This window comes from Cervus canadensis, chromosome 4, assembly GCF_019320065.1.
Source record: "Cervus canadensis isolate Bull #8, Minnesota chromosome 4, ASM1932006v1, whole genome shotgun sequence".
NCBI classification, from domain to species: domain Eukaryota; kingdom Metazoa; phylum Chordata; class Mammalia; order Artiodactyla; family Cervidae; genus Cervus; species Cervus canadensis.
In genome coordinates this window covers 88,601,958-88,616,343 of record NC_057389.1, presented here as the reverse complement: position 1 = coordinate 88,616,343, position 14,386 = coordinate 88,601,958, and the positions used below count along the sequence as shown (strand labels likewise).

At 50.4% G+C, this 14,386-nt stretch overlaps 1 protein-coding gene across 3 annotated transcripts; it reads left to right on the top strand.

Annotated features, from left to right (window-relative positions):
* Positions 1-523: 523 nt before the first annotated feature.
* On the top strand, positions 524-12,405 carry LOC122440278 (3-galactosyl-N-acetylglucosaminide 4-alpha-L-fucosyltransferase FUT3). Of its 3 annotated transcripts, none has more exons than XM_043466323.1 (3): positions 524-739; positions 2,893-3,006; positions 10,979-12,405. In XM_043466323.1, the coding sequence occupies exons 1-3, from the start codon at positions 701-703 to the stop codon at positions 12,080-12,082; spliced, it is 1,257 nt and encodes a 418-aa protein (XP_043322258.1). In that variant the 5' UTR covers positions 524-700; the 3' UTR covers positions 12,083-12,405. The 3 variants fall into 3 exon arrangements, with proteins under 3 accessions (XP_043322258.1, XP_043322259.1, XP_043322260.1); XM_043466324.1 differs by lacking the exon at positions 524-739 and adding an exon at positions 9,660-9,825; XM_043466325.1 differs by lacking the exons at positions 524-739; positions 2,893-3,006 and adding exons at positions 6,496-6,542; positions 9,660-9,825.
* The last annotated feature ends 1,981 nt before the right edge of the window (positions 12,406-14,386 follow it).

Here is a 14,386-nt window from a genome sequence, read left to right as displayed (position 1 = left end):
AGTATTGATGGACCTCACTGTGTGTCGGGCACACAGACTTCCATTTTCGGTAACATTCTGACCAGTGTGAGGTGGCAGCTCATGGTAGTTTTGATTTGCATTTCTCTAATAATTAGCGGTGTTGAGCATCTTTTCATGTGCCTACTGACCATCTCTGTTTCTTCTTTGGAGAAATGTTTAGTTAGGTCTTCTGCCTGTTTTTTGATTGGGTTGTATTTTTGTTGTTGAGCTGTATAAGCTGTTTGTATATTTTGGAGATTAGGTCCATGTGTGAGGCTGTCATGGCTAACGCCATGGCAGGCAGCCTAGATTAGGAGTAGGCCTGGTTTCCCCAGGTAACATAATTATCAGGCCTCCTGGAGCCAGCCAATCAACATATGCCTAGCCAGAAGAAAGGGAACCTATCAGGGGAAAGCTGAAAGCCCCAAGTAGGGCCAACAAAAATTACCTTGCGACTGTGTAACCGATCAGCTTGCGCCAACTACACACTGTGTAACCAATCCAACTGTGCCAACTACCTGCTGCTTGTTTTGACCTAATAAATACCGGAGAGAACTGGGGCTCGGGGCCTTTTGTCCTCACACACTTGGTGAGGGCGGGGGGCCCTGGCTCCAGTCAGTAATAAATTCCCCTATTGCGAGTTGCATTGTTTCGAGGAGTCTTCTTTCCCGACTGGGGACTTGGACTATGGGCAGAACACATGTCAGTTGCGTCATTCGCAAATATTTTCTCCCATTCTGTAAGTTGTCTTTTCATTTTGTTTATGGTTTCCTTTGCTGTGCAAAAGCTTGTACGTTTGATTAGGCCCCATTTGTTTATTTTTGTTTTTTATTTCTATTGCCTTGGGAGCCTGACCTAAGAAAACACTGGTGCAACTTATGTCAGAAAATGTTTTGTCTATGCTCCCTTCTAGGCGTTTTATGATGTCATGTCTTATATTTAGGTCTTTAAGCCATTTTTAGTTTATTTTTGTATATGGTGTTAGGGAATGTTCTAACTTCATTGATTTATGTGTGGCTGTCCAACTTTCCCAGCACCACTTACTGAAGAGACTGTCTTTTTCCATTGTATATTTTTTGCCTCTTTAGTTGAAGATTGATTGACCATATGGGTGTGGGCCTATTTCTGGGCTTACTATTCTCTTCCATTGATCCATATGTCTATTTCTGTGCCAGTACCATGCTATTTTGATTACTGTAGCTTTGTAGTATTGTCTGAAGTCTAGGAGGATTATGCCTTAATACAGAGTCAGGTTTGTTCTTCCCAGGGCTTCCTTTATGGTCCAGTGGTTAAGACTCCACATTTCCACTGCAAGGGATGCGGGTTTGAGCTCTAGTATAGGAACCAAGATCCCACATATCACATGGTGCAGCCAAAAAAATTTAACACTTACTCTTCCCTGTTACAAATGCCCTGCCCTGGTGGATGTTCAGCCTCCTGGAGCCTCCGGGACACTCCGATGGTGGATGTCCAGGCAGCATGAAGCAGCCTCACGGAAACGATTTCTCATCTGTGAACAGAGGAGTTATAGCACATGGGAGCTGTCCCTTGCGCTTTCACCCACCTGCCACAGCCTCCTCCTCCCAGCATCCCTGCCTTTGCCCTGCTTCCCTCCCCTCGCAATAGTCTGTCCCCACCGTGACAGCCTGAAAGAGCATCTCAAACAGGAGTCTCTGTGGTGGTGGCAGCCCCACTGGAAGCTCCCCATGGCCCCTCTGTCGCCCCTGTGTTAAATGCCCATTTCTGACCACAGCCAGGTGCAGCTCAATGTAGCCGACCTCACTTCCTGCTCCTGAGCACCCAGGCTTCCTGGATCCCCTCCAATGCTGCCGTTCCTTGCTGTCTCAGGGCCTTTGCACAGGCTGTCCCTTCTTCCTGGAAAGCTCTCCCATACTGCTTTTTAGTTAGAAATTTCTTTTTTTTTTAATTGTATTATTATTTGTTTTTGGCTGTGCTGGCTCTTCCTTGCTGTGCAAGCTTTTTTCTAGTTGTGGCGAGCGGCGGCTACTCTCTCGCTGCGGTATACTGGCTTCTCATCACAGTGGCTTCTGTCGTGAGGCATGGGCTGGAGGGTGCATAGGCTTCAGTAGTTGCGGTTCCCGGGCTCTAGAGCACAGGCTTAGGGGTTGTGACGCACAGACTTACTTGCTCCACTGCATGTGGGATCTTCCTGAACCAGGAATGGAACTCATGTCTCCTACACTGGTAGGCAGATTCTTTACCACTGAGCCACCAGGGAAGCCCTAGCTAGAGAATTCTAATGGGGCTTTAGCCCCCAACTCACACATCTGGGAGAAGTCCAGACCAGGCTGCAGCCTCTTTTTCTCAATTTATTTATTTTTAGTATTGATCCAGTAGACATTTTAAAAGAGTATTTATTTATTTGGCTGTGTCGGGTCTTAGCTGTGGCACACAGGAGCTTTGCTGCATCATGCAGGACCTTTTGTTGTGATTCCTGGACTCTCTAGTTGTGGCTCATGGGCTCAGGAGTCTGGCACAAGGACTTATTTGCTCCACAGCATGTGGGATCTTAGTTCCCCAACCAGGGCTTGAACCTGCGTCCCCTGCATTGCAGGGTGGATTCTTAAGTACTGAACCACTAAGAAAGCTCTTGAAATCTGTAATTTGTGTTTTTACAAGTTTCCTTATGGGTTATCTCTTTCACCCACTTGCTTCCTGCCATATTCCTGGGGCCTGACACGTAGCAGGTGCTCAAGAAACATTTGCTGACTGAGACGGAATGAAGAGGTGGCCATATCATCAGGCCATATGGGAGAGATTAGCCAAGTCCCTCCTTTGCTACTAAACGATGGCCTGGTTCATGGGACAGGATACCCTGCGTCATCTGACTGCAGGTGTGGTGGAACTGGGCTGATTTATGTTGCTCCTTAGGTCCACTTCCTTCTCCTCCCTGGAGCCACCTCATCCCCTCCCAAGGTGACCAGCTGTTCCTCGGCCCTAAGCCTCCTGGTCGGCTGCTGTCTGCCCTGCACGCCACCCCTCCAGGTAAGGCCCACTGAGGAACACGTCCCCTCTCCCTGGAGGCACTGATCGCCCCTGGGAAGGGCTTGCAGGCTGTACTCCCAGACATTTTTGGTGTTTTGGCTGTGCTGGGTCTTTGGTGCTGTGCATGGGCTTTCTCTAGTTGCGGTGAGCAGGGTCTCCTCGCTAGATGTGGTGTGCGGGCTTCTCATTGTGGTGTTTTGTTGCAGAACACGGGCTCTAGGCACAGGACTTCAGCAGTCGCCGCTCGAGGGCTCTAGAGCTCGGGCTCTGCAGTTGTGGTGCCCCAGGTTTAGTTGCTTCACGTGGGCTCTTGATTGAACCTGTGCCCCTTGCACTGGCAGGGAGAGTCCTATCCATGGTACTGGACCACCAGGGAAGTCCCTCCCAGGGGTCTTTCTGGGTACCAGGTGCACCAGAGGTGGAGCGGGTGTGGGCAGTTCTGATTGATTTGCCAAACCGGGAGGAGCTGCGTTTCTCTCTGTTTCTGTCAATCTGTCTCTTGCTGGCAAAGCTCTGGCTTAGAACCCCCACTGCTTCTTGGCCCCCATCAGCACCCTAGAGCCCTTCCTCTTTCCCACCCCATCCCGTGGGGAGAGGACCTGAGTTGCGGGGAGAAGGGGGTGGATTTTGTTCTGTTTATCTGATCTTTATGGTGTCCCGGCATCATGGCATTTTTCAATTCCTTTCGGGGAAAAAAATATCCCAGGTTCCAGCTGGGTGGAATCTCAGCCCTGGCCTCCCCAACCCCCATCCCCCGATCCAGGCTCCTCCTCCCTGACAAGGGCCTCTGTGCCTCCTAGGAGGAGCTGCTATAAACCCAGGACAAACGACTATATTCATTTTAAGTGCATTTCCACACACTAACCTTCTGTGCATGGCCCCAAACCCCAGCTGCACAAAGTAGGTTGTGGTCAGAGTTCAGCCTCCTTCCTGCTCCTGCCTGGGGTTCTTTCCCCAAAGGTTTGTCTTTTGGGTCTCTTTCCAGAAACTCTGGTGTGAACACGTAATTCTAGATCCCACTCCCTTTTCATCACCTGAGGCCACCTGCCAGCTCCTCCATCCCACACTTGGAGGGTTATACCGGCTATGCCCAACAGAAGTAGCCCACCAGCCATCAGAGTCTTCTTTAATTTTTTTGGCTGCACTGCACAGCATGTCCTATATTTTTGCCTTTTCATACTGTTCATGGCGTTCTCAAGGCAAGAATACTGAAGTGGTTTGCCATTCCCTTCTCCAGTGGACCACATTCTGTCAGAACTCTCCACCATGACCCGTCCATCTTGGGTGGCCCCACACAGCATGGCTTAGTTTCATTGAGTTAGACGAGGCTGTGGCCTGCTCGTTTAGCCGGTCTAGCCAAAACTAGGTTGGTTAGTTTAGCCAGTTAGCCAAAACTAGATTGGCTAGTTTTCTGTGATTATGATTTCAGCGTGTCTGCCCTCTGACGCCCTCTTGCAATACTTACGGTCTTACTTGGGTTTCTCTTACCTTGGACGTGGAGTATCTCTTCACGGCTGCTCCAGCAAAGCGCAGCCGATGCTCCTTATCTTGGATGAGGTATCTCCTCACGGCCGCCCCTCCTGACCTTGAACGTGGAGTAGCTCCTCTCAGCCCTCTTGCGCCCGTGCAGCAGTATGAAAAGGCAAAAAGATAGGACACTGAAAGATCAATTCCCCAGGTCGGTAGGTGCCCAATATGCTACTGGAGATCAGTGGAGAAATAACTCCAGAAAGAATGAAGGGATGGAACCAAAGCAAAAACAATACCCAGTTGTGGAGGTGACTGGTCATAGACACAAGGTCTGATGCTGTAAAGAGCAATATTGCATAGGAACCTGGAATGTTAGGTCCATGAATCAAGGCAAATTGGAAGTGGTCAAATAGGAGATGGCAAGAGTGAACGTTGACATTCTAGGAATCAGCGAACTAAGATGGACTGGAATGGGTGAATTTAACTCAGATGACCATTATATCTACTATTGTGGGCAGGAACCCCTTAGAAGAAATGGAGTAGCCATCATGGTCAACAAAAGAGTCCAAAATGCAGTACTTGGATGCAGTCTCAAAAATGACAGAATGATCTCTGTTCGTTTTCAAGACAAACCATTCAATATCATGGTAATCCAAGCCTATGCCCCAACCAGTAACACTGAAGAAGCTGAAGTTGAACGGTTCTATGAAGACCTACAAGACCTCTTAGAACTAACACCCAAAAAAGATGTCCTTTTCATTACAGGGGACTGGAATGCAAAGGCAGGTAGTCAGGAAACACCTGGAGTTACAGGCAAATTTGGCCTTGAAGTCCAGAATGAAGCAGGGCAAAGGCTAATAGAGTTTTGCCAAGAAAACACACTGGTCATAGCAAACACCCTCTTCCAACAACACAAGAGAAGACTACACATGAACATCACCAGATGGTCAACACCAAAATCAGATTGATTATATTCTTTGCAGCCAAAGATGGAGAAGCTCTATACAGTCAGCAAAAACAAGACCAGGAGCTACCTGTGGCTCAGATCATGAACTCCTTATTGCCAAATTCAGACTTAAATTGAAGAAAGTAGGGAAAACCACTAGACCATTCAGGTATGACCTAAATCAAATCCCTTATGATTATACAGTGGAAGTGAGAAATAGATTTAAGAGACTAGATCTGATAGACAGAGTACCTGATGAACTATGGACGGAGGTTCGTGACACTGTATAGGAGACAGGGATTAAGACCATCCCCATGGAAAAGAAATGCAAAAACGCAAAATGGCTGTCTGAGGAGGCCTTACAAATAGCTGTGGAAAGAAGAGAAGTGAAAAGCAAAAGAGAAAAGGAAAGATATTCCCGTCTGAATGCAGAGTTCCAAAGAATAGCAAGGAGAGATAAAAAAGCCTTCCTCGGTGATCAATGCAAAGAAATAGAGGAAAACAACAGAATGGGAAGGACTGGAGATCTCTTCAAGAAAATTGGAGATACCAAGGGAATATTTCATGCCAAGATGGGCTCGATAAAGGACAGAAATGGTATGGATCTAACAGAAGCAGAAGATAATAAGAACAGGTGGCAAGAATACACAGAAGAAATGTACAAAAAAGATCTTCACGACCCAGATAATTATGATGGTGTGATCACTCACCTAGAGTCAGACATCCTGGAATGGATGTGGGCCTGGAAGTTAAGTGGGCCTTACAAAGCATCACTACAAACAAAGCTAGTGGAGGTGATCGTTGAGCTATTTCAAATCCTGAAAGATGATGCTATGAAAGTGCTGCACTCAATATGCCAGCAGATTTGGAAAACTCAGCAGTGGCCACAGGACTGGAAAAGTCAGTTTTCATTCCAATCCCAAAGAAAGGCAATGTCAAAGAATGCTCAAACTACCACACAATTGCACTCATCTCACACGCTAGTAAAGTAATGCTCAAAATTCTCCAAGCCAGGCTTCAGCAATACGTGAACCGTGAACTTCCAGATGTTCAAGCTGGTTTTAGAAAAGGCAGAGGAACCAGAGATCAAATTGCCAACATCTGCTGGATCATCGAAAAAGTAAGAGAGTTCCAGAAAAACATCTATTTCTGCTTTATTGACTACGCCAAAGCCTTCGGCTGTGTGGATGACAATAAACTGTGGAAAATTCTTAAAGAGATGGGAATTCCAGACCACCTGACCTGCCTCTTGAGAAACCTATATGTAGGTCAGAAAGCAACAGTTAGAACTGGACATGGAACAACAGGCTGGTTCCAAATAGAAAAGGAGTACGTCAAGGCTGTATATTGTCACCCTGCTTATTTAACTTATATGCAGAGTACATCATGAGAAACGCTGGGCTGGAGGAAGCACAAGCTGGAATCAAGATTGCCGGGAGAAATATCAATAACCTCAGATATGCAGATGACACCACCCTTATGGCAGAAAGTGAAGAGGAACTAAAGAGCCTCTTGATGAAAGTGAAAGAGGAGAGTGAAAAAGTTGGCTTAAAGCTCAACATTCAGAAAACTAAGATCATGGCATCTGGTCCCATCACTTCATGGGAAATAGATGGGGAAACAGTGGAAACAGTGTCAGACTTTATTTTTCTGGGCTCCAAAATCACTGCAGATGGTGATTGCAGCAATGAAATTAAAAGATGCTTACTCCTTGGAAGGAAAGTTATGACCAACCTAGATAGTATATTTAAAAGCAGAGACATTACTTTGCCAACAAAGGTCTGTCTAGTTAAGGCTATGGTTTTTCCAGTGGTCCTGTATGGATGTGAGAGTTGGACTGTGAAGAAAGCTGAGTGCCGAAGAATTGATGCTTTTGAACTGTGGTGTTGGAGAAGACTCTCGAGAGTCCCTTGGACTGCAAGGAGATCCAACCAGTCCATCCTAAAGGAGATCAGTCCTGGGTGTTCACTGGAAGGACTGATGTTGAAGCTGAAACTCCAATACGTTGGCCACCTCATGCGAAAAGCTGACTCATTGGAAAAGACCCTGATGCTGGGAAGGATTGGGGGCAGGAGGAGAAGGGGACAACAAAGGATGAGATGGCTGGACGGCATCACTGAGTCGATGGACATGGGTTTGGGTGGACTCCGGGAGTTGGTGATGGACAGGGAGGCCTGGTGTGCTGTGATTCATGGGATCGCAGAGTCGGACACGACTGAGCGACTGAACTGAATTGAACTGTACTGCACAGCATGTGGCATCTTAGTTCCCCGACCAGGGATGGAACCCTTGCCCTCAGCAGTGAGAGTGCAGAGTACTAACCACTGGCCCACCAGGGCAGTTCCAAGCTAGTATTATTCCAATGTGAAATCGACAGAAGTACTGAGATAATTTTAGTCCCATTTGCATCCCAAGTCTTGGAATGTGTGCTCAGTCACTCAGTTGTGTCCAACTTTTTGCAACCCTATGGACTGTAGCCCACCAGTCTATGGGATTTTCCTGGCAAGAATACTGGAGTGCATTGCCATTTCCTCCTCCAGGGGATCTTCCTGACCCAGGGATCGAACCCACGTCTCCTGTGTCTCCTGCACTGTAGGCAGATTCTATACCGCTGAGCCACTGGGGAAGCCCAAGTCTTAGAAACTGGAGTGTATCTTACACCAATAGCACACCTAATCCGGACACTCACTTTTCATTGTAGATCCTTGATCTTTAATTAGACTTTGTAAAAATGTCCTGTGGGAGCAGATTTGCCCCTCCAAGATGTCTCAAATATTCTGTCAGGATTTCCAGTTGTTGAATTGGCTATCAGAGGCTGATTTTGGTGGAGTTTTGTTGCAGGGGGCAGGTGGACATTTGGGTTGGTTTTTTTTTTTTTTTTTTGCCTCATCTTGGGCATGTGGGATCTAGTTCCCTGACCAGGGTTTGAACCCATGCTCCCTGCAGTGGAAGTACAGTTTTAAACCATTGGACCCACCAATGTTTTTACTTTTTATCTTGAAATTGTCTTCAATGTACAGAATAGGGAAGCTTTTCTTAATTTAATTTAGCTTAATGCTAACAGTTCATCCAACACAACTGCTATATTTCAAGGGCTCGAGAGCCAGAGGGGTGCACCCTATGGGGCAGACAAATATTTCCACGATAGCAGAACATTCTTGCAGACAGCACCAGGCTGTAGACTGGAGCTCCACGTGCAACACGGGAGTTCAGTTCAGTTCAGTTCAGTCGCTCAGTCGTGTCCGACTCTTTGCAATCCCATGAACCGCAGCACGCCAGGCCTCCCTGTCCATCACCAACTCCCGGAGTCCACCCAAACCCATGTCCATTGAGTCGGTGATGCCATCCAAACATCTCATCCGCTGTCATCCCCTTCTCCTCCTGCCCCCAATTCCTCCCAGCATCAGGGTCTTTTCCAGTGAGTCAGCTTTTCGCATGAGGTGGCCAACGTATTGGAGTTTCAGCTTCAACATCAGTCCTTCCAGTGAACACCCAGGACTGATCTCCTTTAGGATGGACTGGTTGGATCTCCTTGCAGTCCAAGGGACTCTCGAGAGTCTTCTCCAACACCACAGTTCAAAAGCATCAATTCTTCGGCACTCAGCTTTCTTCACAGTCCAACTCTCACATCCATACAGGACCACTGGAAAAACCATAGCCCTGACTAGACGGACCTTTGTTGGCAAAGTAATGTCTCTGCTTTTTAATATACTATCTAGGTTGGTCATAACTTTCCTTCCAAGGAGTAAGCGTCTTTTAATTTCATTGCTGCAATCACCATCTGCAGTGATTTTGGAGCCCAGAAAAATAAAGTCTGACACTGTTTCCACTGTTTCCCCATCTATTTCCCATGAAGTAATGGGACCAGATGCCATGATCTTAGTTTTCTGAATGTTGAGCTTTAAGCCAACTTTTTCACTCTCCTCTTTCACTTTCATCAAGAGGCTCTTTAGTTCCTCTTCACTTTCTGCCATAAGGGTGGTGTCATCTGCATATCTGAGGTTATTGATATTTCTCCCGGCAATCTTGATTCCAGCTTGTGCTTCCTCCAGCCCAGCGTTTCTCACGATGTACTCTGCATATAAGTTAAATAAGCAGGGTGACAATATACAGCCTTGACGTACTCCTTTTCCTATTTGGAGCCAGTTCCATGTCCAGTTCTAACTGTTGCTTTCTGACCTGCATGTAGGTTTCTCAAGAGGCAGGTCAGGTGGTCTGGTATGCCCATCTCTTTCAGAATTTGAGTGCGGCGGCGGCTGCGACGGTGCACAAGCACAGCCAAGAGGAGCTACCCTGCGCCCGAGGTCAGGGGAGGTGGCCGAGAGGAGCTACCCCGTGTCTGGGGTAAGGAGCAGCGGCTGCGCTTTGCTGGAACAGCCATGAAGAGAGACCCCGAGTCCAAGGTAAGAGAAACCCAGGTAAGACGGTAGGCACTGAGAGAGGGGGTCAGGAGGCAGACAGACTGAAACTACAGTCACGGACAACTAGCCAATCTGAACACGGGAAAGGAGTTTGCAATTACATTAAAAGAGGAAAGTTCGGATTCTGGATCATAAGTGCTCCAGCTTTGTGTTTTGGGGCAAGAGACATACCTATTGCTCTGAACCTCTGTTTTCTCATCTGTAAAAAGGGCGACTCCATGGCCGCAGGAAGTGGAGGGGCACAGGGCTAAGGTCCTAGATTTCTGCTCCCGCGGTTGGGATCTGGAGTCTGGGAGGGCTTTATGACAGCTTGCAAGAACAGAAAGGACCATGGAGTGGACCAAGAGACACCCAGGATCCCCTAGTGCGTGACCAGGGATGGGAGGTGTCTTGAGTGCTTATTCCCTAAGCACTTCCTGTCTTCTCCCCGCAAACTGTTCAGGTTCACTGTCACCTTCGGGCCTCGGCATTGGCTGTTTAGTCCACCAGGAATGTCCTTTCCCCCAGCTCGTATACTGCCTGGTGAGCCCTCTAACATAATTCCATTGTACTCCTCCCAGACAGAGCCTTGGCTCCAAGCCTCAACTCCAGGGTTCTGGGGAGCATCACGTAACCAGCCCTGTCTTCTCCCTAGGCTGGGGAAGACTCTGGGGAAGCTAAGAAAGGGCAAGGGCAAGGGCAAAGTCAAGGTCAGGGTGGGACCTGAGAACCACTGGAACGTACCCTAGGTCAAGAGGTTGTGTGACCTGGTGGGTAGGAGAGCGTGGACTCTGGGGCCAGCTCTGCTGTTTTCTCTGAGTCCCTTAGCCTCCGTTTTCTCACCTGTAAAATAGAAATAACCCACATCTGCCCACTAGGCCTGTGTGTTATTGGGGTTTTTTTTTTTTAAGATTTATTTCTTTATTTGGCTGTACCAGGTCTTAGTTGTGAGACAAGGCATCGTCAATCTTCATTGCGGCATGCCAGGATCTTTAGTTGTGGCATGCGGGATCTAGTTCCCTGATCAGGGATCAAACCCCAGGCCCCTGCATTGGGAGCTCAGCATCTTTAGCCGCTGGACCACCAGGGATGTCCCTGGGCATGTGTTATTATCCTTCTTGTCAAAGATGCCATGTTCACTCTCCCCTCCTCCCAGCTGCTCCAAAGCATGTATCCACCCGGCTGCGCCAAGGTGAAGTGCTCCTGGCACCACTGTCTTCCCGGGCTGCTGCTGCAGCTGCTCTTGGCTCTGTGCTTCTTCTCTTATCTGCGTGTGTCTCAAGACAAGCCCAAGCCCACATGGGTCTCTGAACTGGGGGCCCCTTCCCAGGCCACTGAGGGGTCCTCCGCCCGCCCACCCCTGCGTGTCCTGCTGTGGACGTGGCCGTTCAATCAGCCAGTGGCTCTGTCCCGCTGTTCGGAGTTGTGGCCTGGCACAGCTGACTGCCAGCTGACTGTCAACCGAAGCGAGTACCCTCAGGCGGACGCGGTCCTTGTGCACCACCGGGAGGTCAGCAACCGGCCCCAGATGCAGCTCCCGCCTTCCCCGCGGCCCCCTGGCCAGCGCTGGGTTTGGTTCAGCATGGAATCGCCCAGCAACTGCTTGAAACTGAAGGACCTAGATGGCTACTTCAACCTCACCATGTCCTACCGCCGGGATTCAGATATCTTCATGCCCTACGGCTGGCTCGAGCCGTGGTCTGGCCAGCCGGTGGAGACGCTGCTCAACATCTCGGCCAAGACCAAGCTGGTGGCCTGGGTGGTGTCCAACTGGAGGAAAGACTCTACCAGGGTGCAGTACTACGAGCTGCTGAAGCCACACCTCCAAGTGGATGTGTATGGGCGCTCCCACACGCCACTGCCCTACAAGCTCATGGCCAAGCAGCTGTCCCAGTACAAGTTCTACCTGGCTTTTGAGAACTCCCTGCACCCCGACTACATCACAGAGAAGCTGTGGAAGAACGCCCTGCAGGCATGGGCCGTGCCAGTGGTCCTGGGGCCCAGCCGGGTCAACTATGAACAGTTTCTGCCACCCAAAGCTTTCATCCATGTCGAAGACTTCCGGAGCCCCAAAGACCTGGCGCAGTACTTGCTAGCACTGGACAAGGACCACGCCAGCTACCTCAAGTACTTCCGCTGGCGGGAGACACTGCGGCCTCGGTCCTTCTCCTGGGCCCTAATGTTCTGTAAGGCCTGCTGGAAGCTGCAGCAGGAGTCCAGGTACCAGACGGTGCCCAGTATCGCGTCTTGGTTCCAGTGAGCTGGCCAGCCTGGTGCCTGCACTGCTGAGGATCTGGGGACCTTGGTGGCTGGAGCTCTCCCTTACCTGGGGCTTCACCTACTGGGCACCTCTGCTGCCAGGGGTCTTTCCTCCCTGGGAGCTCGCTTGCTAGGAAATTTACCTGGTGGGGGCAGGGGTGAGTTGCCAGGGGCTATGGCTGCCCCTGGGGAACTGGCCTTGGCATCTGGTGATGGCTCTGGTGGACTGGTTTGTGATTATTGCTGCTGTTGATGAACCGCCTCTGGGGTATTGAGGTTGGCAATACTGACGCCATTTTCCAGATGGGAATGCTCTGAGGAAAACTGGCGTGTCCTCCCTTATTCCACACCAGCATTCTCCCTCCAGGGCAACTCTGCTCCCAGGGGTCACTCACAGGGTCTGGCAACATCTGTACTTGTCACAAATGGGGTGGGCTGATAGCATCCAGTGGATGGGGAGCCAGACATCCTGCCGAAAAGTCTACGGCACCCAGAAGCCCTGAACTTGGAAGAACGGACCGGCCCCAAGTGTTCAGAGGCAGGAAAAACCCTCAGGCAGGGTGGGAAGACCACCGGAGCAGGTGAGAGTGAGGGTGGGGCCATCTGGGAGGTCACGTAGGGCAAGGTTGAGACAAGTGAATCTTCTATACCCACTGCAAGGAAACAGGAGGGGCAGGGCATGCCCCCAAAGGAGGTCTGCGCATGGTTCTAAGCCCATGTGAGTGGCAGTCTCTGTGTCCTGTGAGTGAGAGAGAGAGAGAGAGAGAGAGAGAGAGTGTGTGTGTGTGTGTGTGTGTGTGTGGCATGCACTGCTGAAAACCCCAGCCCTGGGTTCTACAAGGGCAGCTCTTGTTTATGTTCCGTTCTCTGGTGGGCCAGTGCCTTGTGGTTGGATCTGGGTGGGAGACAGGGAGGCTGTGGTCCCAGGAGGCCCCCCCTCCACACACACACAAGGCAGCCAAGCTTCAGGGACCACAGGCCCAAGCACCAAAGCTGATTTTCCTGCTGTGTGTCCTGGGCTGAGCAACTTCCCTCTCTGAGGCTCAGGGCCTTCTAGGATGGGGAAACTGAGGCTCAGCTTCCTCGGCTGCTGGGAACTCTGGCCTCTCTGCCACAGCCGCCAGGCTGAGTCAGCCTGAATGATGTAGGAATCCACCACCCCAAACCTCAGAGTCAAAAGACTGCGGGGGTGGGTGGGGACCCCAGCCAGCCAGCATGCTCTGAAACTGCCTTCCAAGCTGACCACCCACGGTCTGGGGCCTGGCCTTCAAGCGCTGCTCTTGGGCTTTCCTGGAAGTCCTACCTATTAGCTGACTCCAGTGGGTCCAGCTGCCACAACGGCAAAATAAAAGACTGGAAAGCAGGGAGCTGGGGATGTCCCTGCCCAGCCAGGTGAGCCTCTCTGGGTGGAGCATCTGATCTGAGTCTCCCAGCATCGGAATGGGGATTGGGTCTGCGAAGGACGCCATGTTTAGGTTCTAGAAGGTGGTCCTTAGTGCAGCAGGGAGGCGGCCAGTCTAGGAGACACACAGAAAGGAGAGAGTGGGGCTATTATTTTGAGAACCCCAGTCTAGAGTGGGAGGATGGAAGAGATGGGACTGGGCCTTAGACAAACTGGGCAAAGGGGCAATTGTGCCTTGGAGACATTCCCCTGCCACCCAGTCTGAAGGGAAGAAGGGTAGGAGTCCACTCCATCTGGTCTCCCGTGAGCCAGGCCTGGGCTTGCAGCAGCCACTCTCTTGCCCGCCCTCCTCAGCCCATGTGACCAGCAGACCCCTCTCTGCCTGCTAGGAACCCAACACCCTGTGCCCATTCTGGGCGTGCCAAGCATCAAGGTGACACCGTGGGCAAACCTAAACACCGCATCACGCTTTTTCCATCCTCCACGGGGGCTCCTGGAAAATTCTCCCTCGAGCTCTGGCCAAAGGCTTTACAGCCCCAGGACCTAGGTCCCTGGGGACCCAGCTGTGCCCCAGCAGGCGCCAGTTTTGGGCTAGATGGGGTTGGCGCCTGCCCCAGACCTATCCCCCGCTGGGAGATGGGCAGCGTGGATATTCTTAGCTAGTGAAAGGAGATAGTGGCTCCGAGTTCACCCTGGTGGGAGCTGACCAGGCCTGAAGAGGTCTGTTGGGTGAGGGAGATTTGGACCACTTGGACCTCAGTTTTTCCATCTGCACTGTGGCTCAATCATTCCTACCCAGAAGGACACCTTGCCGGGGAGTAGGCTAGGACTCACCTGGAAGAGGCAAGAGAGCCTGTAGAGAGATGCGAAAGAAGATCCCTGTGGTCATCCCCCCACTCAGCC